Genomic DNA, 24233 nt, shown 5'->3' with positions numbered 1-24233 from the left:
GAGTATAAAGTAATCACTCTCCGTAATAGTGAGGTAGAACACACTTCATCCAGCGCTCAGGTTTCAGTGACGTAGAGAGGCGCTGTCGTGAGCCCCCAATTACACTACCGCAGTGGCGCCGCGTACGGCCCCTTGCTCGGTTTAATCATCGAATGTTGTGTGCCGCTTTTTCAATACTGTAGGGTGCTTCTTAAAAACTAACGTAGGTGCCATAGTTCATTGCACTTTTATGGGGGGTTTTGTCCAGGGGGTTCGTGTTGCGGGGGGTTTATGTCCACTGGGGTTTATGTCGGGGGGTTTATGTCCAGGTGTTTTTTGACCGGGAGCCAGTTGCATGACTAAAAAGTATTGCGCACCAAATGAACATGGTCTATGCGCGTATAATAGTACGGAAATAGTAGTATATAACAGACTACTTATTTCAGAATATTGTAATTAGTTCATAAAAAATAATCTAATTAAGTCAAATTTAATGTCTTCAAGTCTTGACCCACGTGCCAACATTGAAACGAATTTGTCAGTTAGAAGTGCCCGAAATATCGCTCGCCCGTTTCGGTCTATGACGACAGACTGTCGACTGACAACAGAGGAAGAAATTTCATTAAAAGCTTGTTCAAACACAGTTTTATTAACCAGTGTGTATTAATTGGCAAAATTATTCAAAAGTAACAATGCGGTGCACGTTGATCCGTTTACAGCGACCCTAAAAAAAAACTACTTTGTAAAGAAACTTCTTTAGGAAGGTATTATTATATTTTTAAGAGAGTGATAACTGTCTTAATTTTTTTTATATTACACAAATAGGTTGATTCCAAACCTGTAGCTGAGAGCACGAAATCGATGACTGCTCAAATCACTATGAACAGCACTTATAGTGGGAAGAAAATATCCTGCAGGCTGGAGCCATTCGAGAATATTACATTCATAGATTCAGATGACATGGGGACCTTACCAACAGAAGATGCCAGTGTGTGCATGTATTTTTATTAAAAATATGTTATTATCTGTAAAATATTTATTATACATCAATCTCTCGCATCTATTTATTTCCAAAGTCAAATAACGAATTTTTACATTTTTATATAATCTTTTCTTATAGTACAAAGGCTACAAATAGGTTTTTGATTAATTATTATTAAGTAATTATTATCATTAATTTAATTGCCTTTTAATCAATATTTAAACTAGATATCAATGTCACCACCGTGAAAGCGATTGTAAAAGACGCGACTGGAGAAGAGCTTAAATCAGACACAACTTACAATATTGGAGCAGATGGACCAACCATCACCTGCCAGACCACCCCAGCACCAGAAAGTCTAAACCCTAACTTATCGTTGACGTATGAGTTTTTAACGGTTGGTGGATGCAAATCTTCATGCTAACTGTTAATGGATATAATAAAACTTTTTATGAGCGTAATTATACAAACTAATGTTAAATTTACATTTCTTGTATTTAATTAACACCCTCGTTTAAATAGAGACAGATAAAGTTTTCCGGGATATAAAGGCGTGTTAATGTGGCGAAGCAGAAACTATTTTATTTCATATTTAGACATAACGTTCAAATGATTTCCATAAATGGATCAGAAATTCTGTTTTTTTTTATGCTTTCAAAATTGATTTAATCCGGAAAAAATATAAATGAAAGACACAGAATTACAGTTTTACGCCTAGAGAAAAAATTATAACAAACTAACAATGTTTGTTTCAGATATTTTTCTCTTTGTGGGTTGGAATACACAGTTAACAATATACTTATATATATATATATATATATATATATATATATATATATATATATATATATATATATATATATATATATATATATATATAATTTCGTTCGCGGAGTCAGTTCATTGCCATCTCACAAGAGATGCCTGAAATAAATCTGATTACTAACTACACTGTTTCAGTATATCATATAAATAAATACCTTTTTAACAAGAAATTTAGAATTACCAAATGAAAACTAATAAAAATATAATTTTCTTAAATACTTTACTTGAAGGCCAAAACATTATGGCTTAAGTAACATTAGTGATTTTGTTTTGTTCCCCATCAATGGCAGCTGTGCTTTCTTGGCTTCTGTAGATTGTTTTCTCTTACCTCAGTAGATTAGGTCTAACATATTTATGCTTTTAAAGCACGGGGGAATGAATTCATAGCTTTGTACGTGTTACGAAATATTACTTAAATACTTCTACCACTCTACACCTGAATTATGGATGATCAAAATAATAATGTGATTAGCTATAGCTTTCAACTTTTGATGCACATGCCTAGTTAATCATCTAGAAAAAAAAATAGTGATACATATTTGGAATTGCAATTTCGGAAACGCTTTTTTAAAATGCCACAAATCAATTTGAAAGTTACTTAAATAAATATGTAGAGGTCCATAACGTTAAAAGCGACTGTTCCGGATCCGATTGTCCGGTTTGTCATATGAGAAACCGGTGAAGCTATACCTTCTTTAACCCCTGGCTTTGTCTGGATGTTTTGAACTCTACCGACAGGCGGCGCCTTGTAATACTAGGGCTCAATGTTGTGTTGATAAGGTTGAAAATAATTCAAAATAATGAAATGAAGATATTTTAGTTTAAGGGTTTATTCAAATAGAAATTTACTCTATAATTAGTGTCAGTGGCGTAGCTACGATTTTCGAGCCCCTATGCAAAAATTATAATTGGGCCCTTAAGTCAATCGGTAAATTATGTATTTTTTTATAGTCCTAATTGTGTATTTATACTGTATTATTATTTAGTACCCTGTAAAGTAAAATACCTTTGATTTTATATAACTTTTATGTAAAAATAAACCCAAAAATTAATTGTAAGCCTGTAACATTTAAGTAACCTAACACAATACCGTCACAGGGCAGAGGCCAGGGGCCAGGGGCGGAACTACAGTGCCGCCAGACCTCGCAATGCGGGGGGGGGGGGGGGAGACACGCCATTTAGGGGCCCACAGCCGACCATAATAATTGTTTTATAGTTATATTTTTAAAATTTACTTGCATTTTTGACTTGATTGTTGTTTTGTAATAAAGATTACCGTAGCGGTTGGGGTTATCTTTATTCTATAGACACCACCCCACGCTCTTGTATATTCTTTTTTCCTTTGTTTTTAAATCACTGTGAAAGCCGAGTCCTCTTTCTCCTTCAATCAAACTTATCAAAGATAAGCAAACGTTCAAACCCTTTCCATGACTTATTTCCCTTTTATAAATAAACAAATAGGGGTGCTCATAAGCTATTTTTAATAGGTTTGTACTAAACAAATTAAAAAGCAATTACTTCTCTTAATTATTATTTTTTGTAAAGTACTTACTAAAGAATGACATTCTATAAAATGGAAAAGTATTTAAAATTAATAATATAAATACAAAAAATACTTAAAAATAAACATTGCACGAGACACCATTACTTATACAAAGCTTTCATGGTTTATATTCTTTTGACCGATTACAAGTGCTTAAGATAAAAAAAAGAATAATAATTTAGTTTGTAACAAATATGGAATCTTTTCAAACTACATTAGAAAGAGTTTGACATTTTTATAGTTTCAGCAACGCAAAATTTAAGTTTAATTTAATATCCTTATGATACTACTGAACGTTTATATCTATTGATTTATATTTTGTTATTGCTGAATTATAAACAGATACGGGTTTCATCTAACCTCAGATCCTTTGTAATTTGTGGCTATTTGTTGTACTTAACCATTATAATTATTCCCCTTTGGCTTTTCTTTTATTATTTTTTAATATATATATATATATATATATATATATATATATATATATATATATATATATCAACCATCACATATTTGACATGATATGCATTATTGCTAACTTATCTCTTGTCACTGTTAAATATGCTGTAACTTTTTTATTGCCAATAAAAATATAAAAAAAAAAATTCATTTGAAAAAAAAAACATTTTTTTTCAAAACCCGAACAGGTCAGCAATGAGTATCCTATGTTCGTATTTTTGTATATATATATATATATATATATATATATATATATATATATATATATATATATATATATATATATATATATATATATATATATATATATATATAGGCCTATATTTTTAAGTGAGGGGGCCTAAAAAAAATTTTTGCGAGGTGGCCCTTTTTTTCTAGTTCCGCCACTGGCAGGGGCCTCATAGTTTAGGCGTGACACCATGACGAAAACTCGTAAAATGTACTGTAAAAACTTTGTTTTATTTAGTTAAAAAATAAAATATTAAGGAGAGGGGTAGACACTCCACCGGAAATGCAAAACTGTTAAACGGGGTGGGAGTGACACTTACTAAACGCACCGGGTGATATCGAACATTGTGACGCCACTAACCAAATACACATTTTTAAAAGTTGATCATGATTTATTTAGATTTGTTTTTTTTCCTTATACGTTTGTAAAGGTGTCATCCATAAATAGAAATTTACTCTATAATTAGTGACCGAAAACGCTTTTATGTTTTTAGCCTAAAAGTGGGAGAGTGCAAAACAACGCGTCAAAGATATATAAAATACCTACTAATGAAGAGAATGATAAAACTTATACATGCTCAGTTATATATGGAAGTGACAATGCAGTGGCGTCAGTGCAAACTATAAAAGTAACTGTCTGTAAGTTGGATTACATTCTTGATGTTGTTACAGTCAGACTTTAATGAGTCATTTCATCTGTTAACTATTCTTGTTTTATCGCATGAATAGAACCTATTTTGTGTCTAAGATATACAAAGATAAATGTATTTTGCATATCATAACATTAATTATTCGATACCAGGTGCCAACAATGTGACTGCTGCTGCTAGTGGCACTGCTTTAAGTATAGGATCAACCCTAGTTTTGTCATGCGGCCTAGGACAAGATGCAACACTCACCTACACATGGCTTTTCAATGATAAAATCATCGATAGCCAAGCTGACTGGAAGATCCAACTCTACAACTTCACTGTGTCTGACATCGGATTGTACAAGTGTTGGGTTGGAAAGAGCCGTAACTCGACACCAAATGCGTCTTTTCATGCTAGTACGTTTTGGTGTCATATTTATTTAAATATAAATCATGCTGCCTCTCTTTCTCTCTCTCTCTCTATATATATATGTTTATATAAATATATAAATATGTATATATATATATATATATATATATATATATATATATATATATATATATATGTAGGCCTATATATTGAAATTGGGCAAAAACTAACTGGAGAGTACACTATTTCTTTGCCATAGGCCTACTATATTTTTTTATGCTGGAATGTATTTAAGGTACATTGTATCATTATATTAAACGTTAAGTTTAAAATAATCCTATAAGAAAACTAAATAATGCCAAAATACTAATTATGTACATTAGAATATTCAATTTAAAGAGGTCAAAAAAAAAGCTTAATTTTTTTCTTAATGATTTGTTTATGTAAGCAAAATAAAGCTAGACTAATTTCTTAAAAAATAATTATAATATCGCCTAACAGTTATGAAACCGACTGTCACTCGTGTTACCCCTGGGACCAGCTATAGTGCAGGCCGAGACTATCGTCTCAAATGTAACACTGGATCAAGTGTAACACATGGTTGGAGCTTCTCGTGGACAAAGTAAATGTTTTCATAATAAAATGAAGAAAAGAACGCCATATTTGTGTGTCTCTTATAACCGATTCGACTAATGATATAACGGAATTTTAGCTAATTGTTCCCTCCACCATCATAATTTTTTAAATTATCATAATTTCAACAAACTTTAACGTAGCTTAACAGTTTAAAATAGTTTGGGTTTTCTGTTCTGAAAATGACATCATGAGTACGGTCACAGATAGTAAAAAATCATATCTCACGTAGCCGTGTCAAATCTCTAAAGCCCACCCATAGCTACTTAACATATTATGCGTGAAGAGCAGATGTCCATATTACTAGAAAATTAATATGCTGAATATTTTTTTTACTTTCAACAGGAATAAATACATTTACAGAATAGGGTAAATCTAGAAAATTAATGACTCACACTGTTTTTCACGGTTTTATCACCCTCTACATAGTTACATATTGTCACGAAAAACCACACTGATGCATTTTAAAACATAAAATTCTTTCTAAAATACAAATTGAACAATATCAACAGAGTATATAAATCAATTTCTATCACTATTTACAAAAATAGTTTTCACAGTCGCAAAATTACAGCTAAAGTAACATTCTGTTTCTAACCTTTCTTTTTTAACATGCTAAAGGAAGACGTAACACCAACTGAACAGCCCCCTCCCCATCCTCCCGATTATCACGCATCCTCGCAAATTTATGAACTTCTCCTCTACCCCTCAGGAGTTTGAGGTCATGGATGGACAAATATCTGAAGCACAATATAAATAAAGTGGGAGTGACCTTCCCTAAACTTTCTCAAATATACTTATAAACCTTTAAAAATAGAATAGAATTTTGTAGAAAAAAAAATTGCGTACCATGTGAACGACAAACAATATTTGTATAATAGTACTGAATATGTTATAAATTCATTTTTTTGAGAAATCAGAAAACGCGTAATTTACTACTTCCGGTAAAATTAAATTACTTAAAATTTAACTAAAGGCAGAGAATTGAATATTTTACGTAATTGTGAAATCTCATTTATCTATCATAAGCAGTACTCAAGGTATAGAGTTTTGAAAAAATTGAAAGTAGAAAAAGTTTACTTCCGGGTACCGGAAATCGTTGAAAAATGGTTATAGAACTACACTTTTGATATAATACTTATTTATGAAATTGTATCAACCTAGCTGTAACGGTTTTCAAAAAGGTAGAGATTTGTGAAAATTTCAATTTCGATTTTTAGCACAATTACAATACATCCTCTATACTTCGTATACGAGAAAGTAAAAATGTATTGTCCATATACAAATTCCTTTTTTAATATTTCTTTTTCTTAGAGATGATGCCATCTCTCCGATCAAAACCGACACCTACTCACTGACAAATGTAGCTGCGGCCATACATGGTGGGAGATACACATGCACCTGTACATACCATGGCGCTTCCAGCACCAGTGAACCGTTTATTATCGCTATCACAGGTTAGTCATGTGTCACCTGCTTTGTATTTAATAAATATGTTTTGTTAAATGTCATAGTTACTGGTTTATGTTCCCTTGTCTGATGTATTAAACGTCAAGAAATCAAAAGTGTTCGTCGCTAAAACCTTCTATTATATTCTTATATAACAGTTAGGAGGATGGTACTTCTAGTTTTACAAGCTTTTACTTAGTTCGCAACATCCGTTTTTGGCGAATTTAGTAGTACAATATCGACTCTTTTCTAATGCACCAATTTCATTAAAATTTTCCAGATACCTTTTTCTTTTAGGGCAATGGATTAATATCTATTTTCTAATTTAATTAAATGTTTATTAGACATTAAAATTAATCGGTTTCGAAACAAAGTGGACGTAACAAGATTAAATGCTTACGATCACTAGATAGATTACTGTATTCACTAACACAAGGGGAGATAACTAGCTATACGATATGACCCAACCAATCTGATTCATGCCGAATGTTTACAATTGTAGAGCCGGGTCGAGTTAGTAAAAGTAACTAGAGGCAGATAAAAGAGTTTTTAAACGATTTGAAACTAAAGGGAAGTATGAAGTTTAAGAACTATCCGTCGCTGGGTTAGCTTGCTGTTGCATGTAAACTGGGATAACGGACGGCTGCTTTTACGAGGCAGATAAACTTCTTTAACAGATCGCGAGCTAATATTGAAAGCAATATTTTTAGTTGTGTCGACTAAATAAATTAGGAATCACTAAAAAGTAGAAAATGAAACAAATATGAATAAAAAGGGAGTGATCTGCCCTAAACTTTCTCGAATATTCTTAGATGACATTAATGGATATGGTAACTCTAGTGCAGTCAGGATACAGAGTAATATAGATGTTTTTCAAAAATCAATTTTCAAAAACTTAATTTTGACAAGCTTTTTGTAACAGTTGAATGTAAGGTGAATGCATGTTTAGAGTATGTTTCAGAAAAAGGCGATATGAATCTAAATTATAGTGTGGGTGTGCGCATGCGCTAAAAGAAAAGGGAAGCAAGGGACAGAGAGCGGGAAGAAAAAAATGGCGTTGTTTTTGTAGTGAAGATGATGTACCTATGAATCAATAAAATTATGAAAATTATCAGAACAAGGGTTGTTTGGTGTTACCCATCAGGCTTTAATATGAAGTAACACAACAGTGTTAGTATTTGTCTTGAGGTTAGTATTTGTCTTGAGTTTGTGCCATGAAGTTGGCAGTACAAAAGGGCCGTGACACTTTTATTTAACTTGCTTCCGTGGTCATCAGTCGTAAGTGTGGCTGTCTTCATATATCAAAACGTGCGAGCGAAATTTCGGGCACAATTTCTTTGAGATGCAATATGACAATTAATTGGATTCCTAATTAATTTTTTTATAAATTAATTAAAATTTTCTGACTGTCTCACAACTACTATTCCGCACTATTATTCTCGCATTGTCATGTTCATTAAGTGCGCAGAAGTGTTTAGACATGTAACTCTATTATATCAAAAACATTTAAGTAGGCCTACTGAAAAATGTTTTCATAATTTTTTTCCATAAAAAAACGTTTTAATAAAAAGCTTTTAACTTTTATGTAATAATGTACTAAAAAGTAGAAAATAAATTACACACTACTATTTAAATAACTATAAAGAAAAGCGTGGGTCACTTTAGTATCTATTGGATACCTTTACTAATATTTAGGAAGAGACCCACGCTTTTCTTTATAGTTATTTAAATAGTAGTGTATAATTTATTTTCTACTTTTTAGTGTATCCTATTATATAAAAGCACTGTGTGCACTTCTCTCTCTCTCTCTCTCTCTCTGTCTGTCAGCAAAATATTTTCGCCGGCCATCACATCAGAATCTGCAGTGATATATGAAGATCTTTATACGGACTTTTGTTGAAAATAATATGTTAGATGTTTTAAATGTATAACCACAATTTTATTTAAAGAAGAAAAATAAAAAATACAAAACACGCGAAATATTTTTCAAAAAATGTGAATGGGTCTTTAGGTTCGTAACGTTAAACTATTGTTTTTATTGCATCATCAACACAAACGAAACGGCAGGCACAGTGTTAAGATCACACCTCTCCAATACTATGTGATCATCTAGTGTATTAACTCTTGCTCGACAAGTTCTAACTTCACATTTCCAAATCTCTTTGCCTGCTGCTCCACTTATGGCTTTTATAAACAAATCACCAGAAACTAATATCCTATACCATTTCTGCGAGGTTACGAAAGAGGCCATAGCTGAGTAATCACCACTACTACTGCTTTGTTTTCATGTACACTACGACAAACTTAGCTCCGCGATTACCGCTGTTTGTCGTAAACAAGCATTTGTCACCTGATCACTAAGGTGTGACCCACGCATAACAATGGAATTTAGATGTTAGTTGTATTGTCCATGGAAGTTGGATGTCTTTCTCTTAAGGCATGTCTCTGCCATCTTGATACGAAGGTGTGTCTTTATTGTTATTTCATTCCCTTTGATCAAGTTTCGTCCTCCTGACATGGTAGGATTGTCTTATATTTAGCAAGCTCCCCTACGCTGTCTATCAAAACATTTCTTTAATCTTCACATACTATATTAGTAATCTTAATTTTAAAATTTTTAGTGCAATATGACAAATTTATGCTGCAAACATTTCTTAAAATTATATAGGCATATAAACAATATTAAATATAGTAAACAATACCATACGACAATCAATAAAAAAATGTTCAGATCAACTAAAATCATCCAAAACACTATTCAAATTTTGCTGTGAGATATTTATTTGTCTGAGATATTTTGTTTGAGAACATTTGTCTTTAATATCAATTGTCCTGATGTATTTTCTCCTGGTATCTTTTGTCCGTGAGATCAATTGTCCTTGAGATCATTTGTCCTGAGATCATTTGTCCTGAGATCATTTGTCCGTGAGATATTTTGTCTGAGATAATTTGCCCTGAAATAATTTGTCATGGAACCGACAGCCTACTAATTTGGACAAATTTTAAATAATTCATAAAAATTAATTAGGCAACCAATTAAGTCAAATTTTATGTCATGTTGCATTGTCTTCATGTCTTGACCAACGTACCAAATACGACCCGTATCTGTCAGTTAGAAGTGCAGGACATTTCGCTCCGGCGTTTCGATCTAGACAGACAGACTGACGACAGACTGAAAACAGACTGACGACAGACTGACGACAGAGGAAGTAAGTCAAATAAAAGCTTGTAAAAGTTTTAATAACAGGCTTTTGTAATAATGAAACAAAAAGAAATAAAAATGATTTTCTTTAAAAGCGTGGGTCTCTTCCTAAATATTATTAAAGGTATCCAATAGATAATTTAGTGATCATTTACGTAAATATTATTTTATGTCACAATACATTGTATTCGATTCTCGACCAACGTGAAAAGTTAAATAAAAATAATTAGGTCCGTTAGAAGTGTTTGAAATTTTGCTCACATGTTTCCTTTTGAACTATGATGGACGAAAACAGAGGATGATGACATCAATATTTGATTTTAATTTCTTTTTGTCTAATTTATCGTCTGACCAAGATTAACGTTTGTTAACAATACTTTTTCAAGATGACATGTCATTATAGTTTGACAAAATGCATGGCAAATAAGTTATGTACAAAAATAAATAGGCTTCATATCACACAGACAACTAATCTACTTCCTGGTTGTCTTCTCTTGCATTTAAGGTTATCGTATTAGTGCAGTTGAAAACTAGCTTATTAAATGTAATATAGAACTATAAAACACTCTTTTAAAAGTTTATTTATTGTTTTTTTTTCAGACGGGGCTTCTGATTTGCACTACAGTGTACTGATGATGACTTTCGTATCCCTGGGGTCACTTTTTTTCTAGAACAGTCATACACGCTTCACGTTTTCCTGTGTGTGTTTAATATATATATATATATATATATATATATATATATATATATATATATATATATATATATATATATATATATATATATATATATCGAATGTAAACAATAACAAATGGCGTTTAGTTGAGGTGAACGAGGAAAATTAGACATGACATTTATTTTTTCTTAAATAAAAGTTACGCCGTCAATATAAAAGTTTTTTTTTTGTTTGTAATAGCATATCAAGGAAACAAAATTCCAATAAGCGTAAAGTTCTCCTTTAGTTATCAAAATTAAACTTCGAAGGGTTTTTCAGATTTGTAGCATGTATTTAATTTGTCATTGAGTATTTTGTCGCTGCAGTATAGTGAATATTTATAATTAGTTAAATTATTTTCAAAATGTTGACTGTTCTTACAATTTCAAATCTACACAACGGCATTTTAAGCACATGCGGTAAAATGTTTGGAACTGCCAGTATTTTAATTTAACTGGTGTTATAGTTTTGCATGCTATTGTTACAAGCCCATTTCAAATTATATTTAAACAATTTCAGTTGTATAAACATATACAACCGTATAGTGTTTTTTTCCATATACATTTATACCATATATGTATACAGTGGTAATTATTACATTTTTGCTGTCCATATGACCTGTACGTTATTATCTGCTTTATTAGTAATTGTCTTTAAAGACTAGATATTTTATAAAACAGAGATTTATTTAATATATTCGTACTTTATTTATAAATACGACTTACCAGATTTATTTTGAGGTAATGATTAGAGAAAACGCGTATTTTATACTATTTTCTACAATCCAATGAGATTACAACCATTTAAATACAGACACTCATAGTTACACACAAACACACGTATAAACAAATACGTTTTTAGAGTCTTTTTTGTAATTCTGTAATGATTTAATAAATACTTTTAAAAAAAAAAAGCTGTTTGTCTTTTTCGTCTATTGTTTCGACTCTTTGAAAGGTTATGTGAAAAAAACCCATTGAATCTAATAATTTGCTTAAACAGTAATTCGGGTAAGTACAATCCGGCATACTTGATTTTATGTAATTTTGATGGAATTTTATTCACTACCCTAAAAAATACTTTATGATTTATCTCAGGGCTATGTGACATATACGACAATGAAGTCCGTTATATTTTAAAATATCCCTCCGACTGAGTAGTGTTTGTTATAAGACGCAATACAATATTTTAATATTTTGTAATCATAATGTACATTTCATGGAGTGAACCTTACGAAATTTGCCCCAGAGCTTTCGAAAATTTTCTCATGCGCCTCCACCCACCATATGGGAGTAAAAATTTAGTGCAAAGGTTTCCAAACCTTGTCGGACGATGAACCATTTTTACAAGCTTTTATTTAACTCACTTCCTCTGTCGTCGCCAGTCTGTCTGTCGTCAGTCTAGATAGAAACGCAGGAGTGAAAATTCGGAAACTTCTACTTGACCGATACGATTTACATTTGACACGTGGGTCAAGACATGAAGACAATGCAATCTGAAACTAAATTTGACTTAATTGGATGCCTAATTAATTTTTTATGAATTAATAAAAATTTGGACCGAATTAGTAGGCATGTCTAGCCAACCACACCACACGCGTCATCACCTTCAATAGCTGCGCCATCACGTAATGGCTGCGTTCAAAAACCATTGCGCGCCTACTGAACGTGATGTTCAGTAGGCGCGCAATGGTTTTTAGTCATGTAACTCTATTGTAAATAAAACATGTAAAGTACTGAAATTTTTTTTCATAAAAAACGTTTTAATAACAAGCTTTTATGTAATGATGCACTAAAAAGTAGAAAATAAATTATAGACTACTATTTAAATAACTATAAAGAAAAGTGTGGGTCACTTTAGTATCTATTGGATACCTTTACTAATGTTAAGGAAGACACCCACGCTTTTCTTTATAGTAATTTAAATAGTAGTCTATAATTTATTTTCTACTTTTTAGTGCATCATTACATAAAAGCTTGTTATTAAAACGTTTTTTATGATTTTTTTTTATATAGGTCAAGTGACTAAAATTACCATACAGATTTTTAAAAAAGCGAAAACTTTTGGTTGAGTAATGTTTAACATAAATTCGTTTTAAAAATGTAAGTGTAGCTATTCCATGTTATTACTTGTTTCATATTCAGCGACACGTATATATTAAAGTCCATTGTCACTGTCCACATTTTATTTCCTTCTTTTTTAAATGTAGCGGAGTTAAAGCCACGCTCCAAGAGATAGGGTAGACAATGTAATTAAAACTAGAAAGATAAGCAACGTCACTTTTTGGTTAGAATTATATATATTATTATATATTTATCGGGATTTTGCAAATTCAGTCTCTTATAGTATAGTATTTTGTTCTTTCACCTTAGGGAATTCTATGTTCTCTACTTCGACCTTTGGGTCCGAGCCTAAGACGGCCGCCCCACACGCCCTCACAAAGCTAAGTCTCTGGTAATATAATGAGATAGTATTGTTTTTAACATAAATCCTTTAATTTCGAACGTTTATGATGGCTATCTAATTTTAATTTACTGATCGCTCCAGCGCATGACTCGGCGTCCAAAGATAGGTGCAATTTTGATTTTTAATAGGGATTGCGATTCTCGTTTTCTCTTGCTTTGGAAATAGAAATCTCGTTAGACAGGGAGAGATATAGATTTTCAAACTAAATTAACTGTTGACACCACAAGATTCTGAACAGAATTTCAAAGTAGAATTCTACTACACTATCTTCGATATATATACAGTCTTTGGAAGAGAGGTTCAAAAAATTAGAACAACATACTATTCTAAATGGCTTATAGACAGCTATAAAATACTAGGAAAGAGAATGAGAAGAAATCTGTTATTTAAAATTTAAATATAAAAGGGCCTGTAATGTAAAAAGTGGACATATCATTGTGTGTGTAAAAACTAGATATGAGAAAACGTTAACCAAAGAGAAACGGTTGTTTAATAGCGCTGTAAATATTTGAGATTATGTTACGGTTTGCCAAAGTTTTGAAATAAAAATATTTTTGGTTCTTTTTGTTTATATTTCACAACAATGGCATGGTAAGCCAATTTTTTTAAATGCAAAGATGTACTTCAAAATCAGCGTCAGTAAACTATTTTTCTAAATTAAAAAAAATATATACATACTTTAAATTAAAAAATACATACGAAATATAATCTAAAATATTTTTAAATTAAATTCTTGGTAAACAAATGATTAAAATATAACTCTACTTTGGTTAAATTGATTTGCTGCTAAAGAGCTAATTTTCTATTGTTTTATATTTTTAAAACTTATTCAAGGAATGGCATTAAGCATTTAAACACCAATCCTATGTCTACCTTGAGATAAAGAAGACCAGTTTTTATTTTACTTTAGATTTACTAGATGTAGTTGCATCTCTGCGTATTCCAGATCAACAATATTAGTTTCTGTAGAGGTCCATTGCATCCCATTACAATCATTAAGCTTTGTCCAATCCCCAGTGAGTTTGACATAACTGCAAGCTTTATACCACCAGCCACCTGCACAACTTGCAGCACAGTTATTTTCTGTTCTATCATGGTCTCTATCAAATGTGGAAAAGGGCATGCCATTGTTGTAAGTGAACAGGTCCAGTGGGTTGTCAGTCTTGTTGTTAAAATAAAGCCTATACAAATCTGCTTCGTTGCCCACTTTGAAATCACGGTACACCTTGTAGAGGGATATTCCTTTATATTTTAAGTTACACCTTAGTTCACTGTAGCCCTGCAGAAATATAAAAAATATTTTGAAAATTTGTTTCAATAACTTTTAACCACAATGTAAATAAGACAGTTTACACTATCATGCATTGTGTTATAGCTTTTAACTAACAACTCTTTGATCCCCAATCTGACATTGTCATTTTTTATAAATCCCACTTACATTTCATTCCCTCTAATTTTTTTACTGTTTAAAAATTCGGTGTATAATATAACTTTAATTTTACCTCCAAAACTAGGAAAACAAAAACGAAGTGAAACTGAATACCACACTTTTTTTATTTTTAAAAATTCCTAACTTACCTTTGTCGAATATTTTAAAATAACAATTATGGGTTGGCAGTACATCCCAATACAATGGGGATATAGACGACAGTTTTTAAAAATCTATTTTCAATAATTTAATTAGTTCATTAATACTTTATACAGAAAGACAAAGGAATGAAGTTAAAAATAAATTCATACGCGTTTTTTTTTGAGAAATCGGAAATAGGATAAGGCACTACTTCAGGTAACAGGAAATTATTTAAAGTTTGTCAGAAACCAGATAATTAAATCTCATATGTGTGAATTTTTTTGATCAAACCGAAACAGCACTTAAGTTATAATTTTTTGAAAAACTGAAAGTATAATAAGTTCCACTTCCTGTTACTAGAAATCGCTGAAAACTTGATGCGGTGCTAAAAATATGATATAATACTTATAAGTAACATTTTTTTTTTAAATTTAAAAGTTACTTAAATTGTCAATGGTGTATGTATTGTATTCTCCATACAACTATATAATGGGTAAAACATATGTAAGTTAACTGAAATGTTAACGAACGTTGTGTGTAAGGTAAGAAATCCAGTCATTTCCAATCCAAAAATCGCCATCAAATGATCCAAAGCCAATTTTATAATCCACCCAGCCCCTTGAAAAATTCACACCTCCTTTAACACGCCTCTGAAAATAATTGAACAAAAAAACAACAACAGGGAATCTTAAAATAAATGTAATAATATTTAAATAAAATTTAACACAATGAAAATACATACCAGTATGACAATCGGTTCTCCCGAATCTCTTTTGACGCCACATAAGACAATTTTGTTTCCACTTATTTCAGCAGTCCATTGTTGAACATCAGAGTTACTTCCCGTAACGCACTAGATAAGTTTTAATTCAAACACTAGTATTTTTGTTCAAAACAATTTGAAAATAAGATCGTGTGCATGATGAGGATTAATTCCCTTACAAAATAACCATACAGCATATGTATACACATATTTATTATACATATATATATATATATATATATATATATATATATATATATATATATATATATATATATTATATATATATATATATATATATATATATATATATATATATTCTTGATTGATTCTTTTAATGTTTAAAATTTAGCAGGACAAAAACTTCAGTTTTTTAGCCTTAAATATACATTTCAGAGAATCTAGTAATTTTTCAGGTTCCTAGGGTACCAGAGTTATCTCGTTAACAAAAAAAAAAAAAAAACACGATTATGTTTCTAGTTCTCAAATGTTTATTCTTATTTAAGCAGATTAAAAATCGTATCGATTAATAAGATCACGGTCAGTTGCGGTCAGTTTACTGTCACTTCAGCAGCGATTTTTGAGATCGCTATATTTTCCTCGTTAGATTGAGCTTGAATATCGCTTTAAAAAGAACATTACTTAGTAAACTTTCCAAACAACGCCCAGTTTATTACACTTTACGTAATACTTACACTGAAATGTGTTGGTCTAACAGTAGAAGAGTCCATATTTATAGTTGGGTCTAAGAGAAGATCCAAACTTTTCAGTTTTGGTTTACTTATATCTGGAAAAAAGTTGCTAAAATTGAGGTGTCAATTTCAGTAAAAGTAGCATAAGTTTTTTAACGCTCAACAGCACGTTAGGCACAGCCAAAACTAACACTAAACAACAACCTCACCCCAACCATCTGCGTTTCTTTTAGCCTGACTGTGACTCTGACCCTAACTCTGACCTCAAGCACAACCAACACCACAACCACAACCTCAACCTCAACCTCTACCTAAACCACAACCAAAAACAAAATAACAACCACAACCTCAGCCTTAACCTGAACCGCAAGCTCAAATTCAACCTAATCTTCAAACTAACCTCAACCTCAACCTTTACCTCTACCTCAACTACAACCTCAACCTCAACCTCAACCTCAACCTCAACCTCAACCTCAACCTCAACCTCAACCTCAACCTCAACCTCAACCTCAACCTCAACCTCAACCTCAACCTCAACCTCAACCTCAACATCAACATCAACATCAACATCAACATCAACATCAACATCAACATCAACATCAACATCAACATCAACATCAACATCAACATCAACATCAACATCAACATCAACATCAACATCAACATCAACATCAACATCAACATCAACATCAAACATAACCACATTCTCAACGTCAACCTCTACCACAACCACAACCACGACTACAACTACAACTACAACCACAACCACAACCACAACCTGAACTTCAACCACTACAACATACTCAACCAAAACACAACCACAACCACAACCTCAATCTCAACCTCAACCTCAACCTCAACCTATCCCTAAACCTCAACCTCAAATTCATCCTCAACCTATCCCTAAACCTCAACCTCAACCAAAACCACAACCTCAAGCTTAACCTCAACCTCAATTATAAATACAACCACAAAAGCAACCACAACCACAACCACAACCTCAACGCCAACCTCAAACACAACCTCAATTTCAACCTTAACGACAAAAACAAACACAACTACAAACACAACCACAACCTCACCATCTTAACCTCAACCACAACCACAACCTCAACCACAACCACAACCACAATCACAACCACAACCAAATGCACAACCAAAATCAAAACCACAACCACCTCAACCACAAACACAACATCAACTACAACCACCATCTCAGCCTCAGCCTCAGCCTAAAATACAACCACAACCACAACCTTAACCACAAACACAACCTCCACCTCAACTTTAACCTCAACCACAACCACAACCATAATCTCAACAACAACCTCAACCTCAACCTCAACCACAAACACACATAGCAACACAGCCTCAACCTCAACCACCATCTCAAGCTCAACCACAACCTCAACCACAACCTTAACCACAACCACAACCACACCCACAAATTCATCCTTAACCTCAACCTTAACCAAAACCTCAACCTCAACCTCAACCTCAACCTTAACCTTAACCCCAACTTCAACTTCAACTTCAACTTCAACTTCAACTTCAACTTCAACTTCAACTTCAACTTTAACTTTAACTTCAATAACTTCAACTTCAACCACAACCACAACCACAACCACAACCCCAACCTCAACGCCAACCTCAACGCCAAAATCAACACAACCACAACCACAACCACCATCTCAGCCTCAACCTAAACCTCAACCTTAACCTCAACCTCAAACCCAACCTCTACCTCAACCACAACCACAAACACAACCACGACCACAACACAACCACAAACAGAAACACAAACACAAACACCACCACAACCACAATCACAATCACAATCACAGTCACAACCACAACCTGAACCATCACCACCATCTCAACCTCAACCTCAATTTTAACCTCAACCACAACCACAATCACAACCTCAACCACAACCATAATCACAATCTTAACCTCAACCACAACCACACCACAACCACAACCACAACCATACCTCAACCACAACCACAACCACAACCACAATCACAATCACAACCACAACCAAAATCACAACCAAAAACATAACCACAAACACAAATACAACATTAACCACAACCACCATCTCAACCTCAACTACAACCACAACCACAACCACAACCTTAACCTCAACCTTAATCACAAACACAAACACGACCACGACCACAACCACAACCACAACCACAACCTCGACCTCAACCTCAACCTCAACGTCAAAGTAAAAAGTTTTAAAAAGATACGTTAACAACAAATTAAAGAAGTTTTAATATTTACAATGTCTTACTTTTATCATTTTCTGCTCTGGCACATAGGTAGGGTTGAAAGAAAAGCAAAACAATTGCACACAGCAAACGTGTGAAGTCCATGTTGTTCTCAATCAGCTTGTCAAACTTCAGTAGGTCTAACACTTGGTCTGATAATATTGGGATTAAATTTTTTATAAACCAGTATTTTATTCGTGCAACAGCTTGTGAAGTAAATTTCTGGTTTATCAAATAGGCAATAAGTGTGGGGTTAAATTTAAATTTATGATGAGTATTTTGGTTTATACACAACTTTGATAGTTATGGCTTTTACGTCTCCTGAGTAAGGGGTTTTAGCATATACGTTAAACATGTAGATTTTCAAATATACATTGAGGTATGGTATTTCACATACACCTTGACACTACAAAACTGTGATGGTGACATGAAATGTTATAGCAGATATGTGAGTCGGAACTAAAGTGATCACCTACTCATTGTAATGTATGAAAGTGTGTGTATGAAGAGGACGGAGGGGGGGGGGGGGGCGTCGTGCTCTAAACTTTTAAGTGCCATTTAGAGCTGGATTGACTCATGGAGTTTCTACGGAAGCAAATATTTTTGACGTCATAATTAAATTAAAAACAGGAAATACATTGAAAATAGTCAGTATTATGAGAAAACAAAACAAATAAAAAATGTTTTGCCCTTGAATGTTTCTACTTTTACATAATGCTTATCGTTGTTGATGCTTTTAAGCATTTTTGTCTTAGATTGTTTAGTCTATAAAGTATGTTTAATTTTGGAAAATTTTGCGAACGGTCTAGTTGCTATATAACTCTGAACAGTATTTATGTCTTTAAGGTCAGGGCCATGATCAGGTTGTCCTGTCAACACACTTTGACATTTTCCATTGCATGTTTAGATTTTTAATAGCTATTGACGAGTTGATTTAAGTTATGTATTACCATAAAAAGATTAATTGTTGATAATAATTAATAAAATATTTATTAATTTTAAATTTGAAAAAAAGCTTCTGCTTCTGAAAAACAAGTTAATAAAAAGTCTAGTGACAATTAAGCGCAATTTCCTTAATTAATTTTTTTGTGACCGAACGAAAGGATATTTTTGAAAACTTCCTTCGGCAATATTGCTCTAAATTATGGCAGAAATCGATTGGTAAATGTTTCAAGTCGCTAAGTAGTCTGGTTGCCGAGATATGGGCCAAAAACTGCATTTTTTTGTGGTTTTTTGGCTTTTCCGGGAAATCCAGGAAGGAATTCCGGGAATTTTTTTGGCCCACAATCATCCTCGAAACTTGCTTAACATATTTGCTTTGGAACTAGTCCTCGATATTGCTTCGTTTAGGAGGAGATACGACTTAAAGCTGCGGACACACATACATCCAGAAATAACGAGTTAATAATCGCAATTGCCAGTATGGAAATTGCGCTAAAAATAGAGTTGATGTTATGTAGGAGAAAAGATTAGATTCATTAGACGACATTTTTTCAATATTGTAATTTATATACTGTTAGTAAAGTAAAGCGTATTATGAACTTTATAAAAAATTTTCAGGTATATAATAAGAAGGAGATAGTTTCTGCTCTTTAAAACTTTATGAAGTTAATTGATTAAACTTAAAAACCCGCATTCAAATATAAACTAAGTCTGTAAGACAAGTTTATTAATGTATGAAATAAGCTGACAGTTTGACGATCCAATCTAGTTGTGAACATCACTAGACAACAGATGGATTTTAATATTAGACTTAAAATCATAAACAATTATATTGGAGTTTAACTTAATTTTATGGAATTATAAATGGGCCAACACAGTTGTTTAATTAAAATTCTGGCTTAATTTATTTTCTAATAAGTGTAAGAAAATAAATTCAGCCAGAATTTTAATTTCTATTTAATACTCAAGTCAAGCCTATTCTAATTTTTTTTCTATCGATTTTTGTGAAAAACTGATTGGAGTTATAAAATTGCTAATTCGAGGGTGAATATAAGGATGACGATGTGGATGATAATAAAGATGAGGATAAAGCCGAGCATAAGGGTAAATGTAAAGGTATGAGTAAGTGTAAGGGTAATCGTAAGTGTAAGGGTAAGTATAATGGTAAGGGTAAAGGTAAGGGTAAAGGTAAGGGTAAGTATAAGGGTAAGAGTAAAGTTAAGGGTAAGGGTAATCGTAAGGGTAATGGTAAGTATAAGGGTAAGGGTAATGGTACAGATATAGATAAAAAGATAACGGTAAGGATAAGAATAAGGTTAAGGATTTTAAAAAAATTGATACCAATGTGTTTTTCCCGACAAAGAATCGTATACATGCGGTCCTTACCACGCCCCCTTCGCGACGCCCCCCCCCCCCCCTTCAAATGTCAAGTTCGACCTACCGGCTTAAGTCATGCCCTTCTTTTTAAATCGTAGGAGGATGTTACAGACCAAGTTTTTAAAAAAAAAAACATTGGAATCGCTCGTCTGATAAATGAATAGTGTTTTTTTTGTGTTTATGAGCTAGGAATAATAAAAGGGGAGGCTAACCTAGAAGCTGTCTCGTTTTAGAATTAACACGATTATCTCTCTTACTGTCGCTGTCTTTCCCTGTCTACGGACATTCTCTGTTACATTAGAATCAAACGTCTGTGGAGCCTCTTAAGCCGGGTGTAGAATGACCCGCCAAATCGGTTAGAAAAACAAATAAATTTAAAAGCTCATTTTAAAATGAAATATTGAATTTTACACATTCAAAGTTAAGAAAATAAACGGATACAAAGCATTCGATCATATTCATTTAACTGTTTTCTACCTTGATTTAAGTAAAAGTCAGTAACAAAAAACCGTTTACCAACTTTTTCAAAGATTGGGGTGCGCATTTTTTTTTTTGCTAAAAAGAATTTATACTGGAATGGTGAGTGGGTTAATCTTTCAACGTTTAATCAACTATATTAAAGTATAAAATACGATTTTGCCCGCATGTGTTGTTAAGAAATGACGCTACTTTAAATGTTACGTTTGTCTCAACTGCATGGAGAGATTAGGGTCTTTTATTTAATGGTATTAAAGAGAGGTAATACACGGACCAGTAATATGGCATGCGGTCGGAGCGGGTGTGGTGGAAGGCGATAATATATGGCTAAAGTTTTAGAGCTGAGACAAAGAGTTATGATCAGTCCATTTTATTTTTTAAATTGCTTCTATAAACCTTAAACTATAAAATTAATAAAAATGTACCGTAGAAATGGGTTCTTTATTGCTTATTTCTATTTGTTCGTCTGTCTGTCTGTCTGTCTGTCTGTCTGTCTGTCTGTCTGTCTGTCTGTCTGTCTGTCTGTCTGTCGGGTATGTCGGGTCTGTCTGGTCTGTCTGATCAATGTAGATGCGTTGACTACACACCTTGCCACCATCTGTATTGCAGTAATTGCCAAAAATACTGAGTTTTGGCCAGAGAGTGTACAACTTTGTGTGATAGATCTATATACAGATCTATCAGAGCGTGACCGTAACTAGACAACCAGGTTACGTTGTGTCACATGTATGTCGGAACGATAGAGTGCTAGTTACGGCTGACTGGTCATGCTCTACTTTGGTACAGTAAATTTTATATTTAAACCATAACAATAGGTTATAGATTTTGGTGTTGTGACAATTATTATACTAATATATTTTAGAATTTAACCTGAATTTGGACAAGCCGAACTTCGGTCTCGAAAGGTTTGTCGCTTGGTTAATAACACGTTAGACTTGCAGCAATGTGCTGGTTATTTGGCTTTAAAATTTGTAAGCCAATATGTTAATGCTTGGCTGAACCATTTTTTTCTTATATTTATTTTACATTCCCCAGTCAGCCCTGTGTATTTAAGTTATTACAATATATGCTTGTTACGGACTGAATATTCGGTTTTTAGGGAGGAATAAATGTATGTGTTACAACTGTTACACATTTCATTAAATGCAATTGTTTAAAAAAAAAAACAACCTTGTAATTGTAACTCCCTATCACTCTCATATAAATTATAAATAAATTAATAGGGTACAAAAATAACGTTTGAATTAATAAGTTAAAAAAAAAGACAACTATATTAACCTATATCAACGGAAATAGTTTTATTTTAACGAGTAGGCCTACAAGATGCTCAGTTTAAAATATCATTCTAGGCCTACACGATGCTCAGTTTAAATAATTAACAAATTTTTTTGTGACCGAACGAAAGGATATTTTTGAAAACTTTCTTCGGCAATATTGTTCTAAATTATGGCAGGAATCGATTGGTAAATGTTTCAAGTCGCTAAGTGGTCGGGTTGCCGAGATATGGAGCAAAAACTGCATTTGTTCGAGGTTTTTTGGCTTTTCAGGGAAATCCAGAAAGGAATTCCGGGTATTTTTTTGGCCTATGTTCATCCTCGGAACTTGCTTAACATATTTGCTTTGGAACTAGTCCTCGATATTGTTTCGTTGAGGAGGAGATACGACTTAAAGGCTGCGGACACATAATTTAGAACAATATTGCCGAAGAAAGTTTTCAAAAATATCCTTTCGTTCGGTCACAATTTTTTTTTTGAATTAATTAAAATTTGGGCCGAATTAGTAGGCATGTTTTTCCAACCACACCACACGCGTCATCACGTTCAATAGCTGCGCCATCACGTTCAATGGCTGCGACATCACGTTCAGTAGCTAGGCGCGCAATGGTTTTTAGTCATGTTACTCTATTGTAAATAAAACATGTAAAATACTGAAAAAAAAAATTAATAAAAAACGTTTTAATAACTAACCAATGGTTTTACTAACCCTGCTCTTGATTTACGCTACGACAGAGCTATTTTTAGATAACATAAGGAAATTGCGCTAAAATTGTCACTAGACTTTTTTTAATTACTTGTTTCCAATGAATGCGTAATTTTTTTTCACCGTGTGACCATCCTTGACCTATATTTGTTAGACAAATGACGATTTTTAGCCTGAGGGGGTTTGTATTCTTTGATGTACACTTCTTTTTTTTGAATGACGAAACTTTTTTTTAATTGGACCGACTTATTTCGGTGTGCGCTGGGCTAAGAGTACAACACAGAGGGTGTCTTTACAAATCCGTTTGCTACAAGTGGTCCTACAGACGCGCTCAGTGATCCGCATCATGTGTTTCTTCCAGACTTTTTTCTTCGGGGTGGGGGGGCACTTGATATTTATGGGGAATAAGTGTGGACTACATTTTCCGGAGGAGTCGGGGGGGGGGGGGGACACTGGTAAAAGTAAAAAAATATTTTCTATATAAATTCTCTTTCGTTCGGGGGGGGGGGGGGTAGACTTTCTTCGGGGGGGGGGGGGCGAAGAGATGCTTGGAAAAAACTTACAGAACGAGAGGTCAAACAAAACGTCTAGTTTAGTACGCGAAAGTTTAAAATTTGCAATTGTTTTACCATAGACATTATTTTCTATGAAAGCCATCACAAAAATTGTATTATTATATG

The 24233-nt window shown here is 32.9% G+C and overlaps 2 protein-coding genes across 4 annotated transcripts; one reads left to right on the top strand and one right to left on the bottom strand.

Moving 5' to 3' along the window:
* Positions 1–809: 809 nt before the first annotated feature.
* LOC131946170 (uncharacterized) lies at positions 810–10989 on the top strand. The gene is made up of 7 exons (XM_059306820.1): positions 810–967; positions 1189–1358; positions 4508–4652; positions 4816–5061; positions 5516–5636; positions 6962–7104; positions 10899–10989. Exons 1-7 carry the CDS (start codon positions 841–843, stop codon positions 10967–10969), a joined length of 1023 nt encoding a protein of 340 aa, XP_059162803.1. The 5' UTR covers positions 810–840; the 3' UTR covers positions 10970–10989.
* LOC131946171 (ryncolin-4) lies at positions 10900–18928 on the bottom strand. 3 transcript variants are annotated; one of them, XM_059306823.1, is made up of 6 exons: positions 18801–18928; positions 16505–16596; positions 15789–15899; positions 15577–15696; positions 14350–14755; positions 10900–10995 (listed from the first exon to the last, which is right to left on the bottom strand). In XM_059306823.1, exons 1-5 carry the CDS (start codon positions 18880–18882, stop codon positions 14378–14380), a joined length of 783 nt encoding a protein of 260 aa, XP_059162806.1. In that variant the 5' UTR covers positions 18883–18928; the 3' UTR covers positions 10900–10995; positions 14350–14377. The 3 variants fall into 3 exon arrangements, with proteins under 3 accessions (XP_059162806.1, XP_059162804.1, XP_059162805.1); XM_059306821.1 differs by having other exon boundaries at positions 10906–10995; positions 14382–14755; XM_059306822.1 differs by lacking the exon at positions 10900–10995 and having other exon boundaries at positions 13431–14755.
* Positions 18929–24233: the final 5305 nt, after the last annotated feature.

Source organism: Physella acuta, unplaced genomic scaffold, assembly GCF_028476545.2.
Source record: "Physella acuta isolate Inbredline_101_S28 unplaced genomic scaffold, ASM2847654v3 ptg000546l, whole genome shotgun sequence".
Classification (NCBI taxonomy): domain Eukaryota; kingdom Metazoa; phylum Mollusca; class Gastropoda; family Physidae; genus Physella; species Physella acuta.
This window is presented reverse-complemented; position numbering and strand designations above follow the sequence as displayed.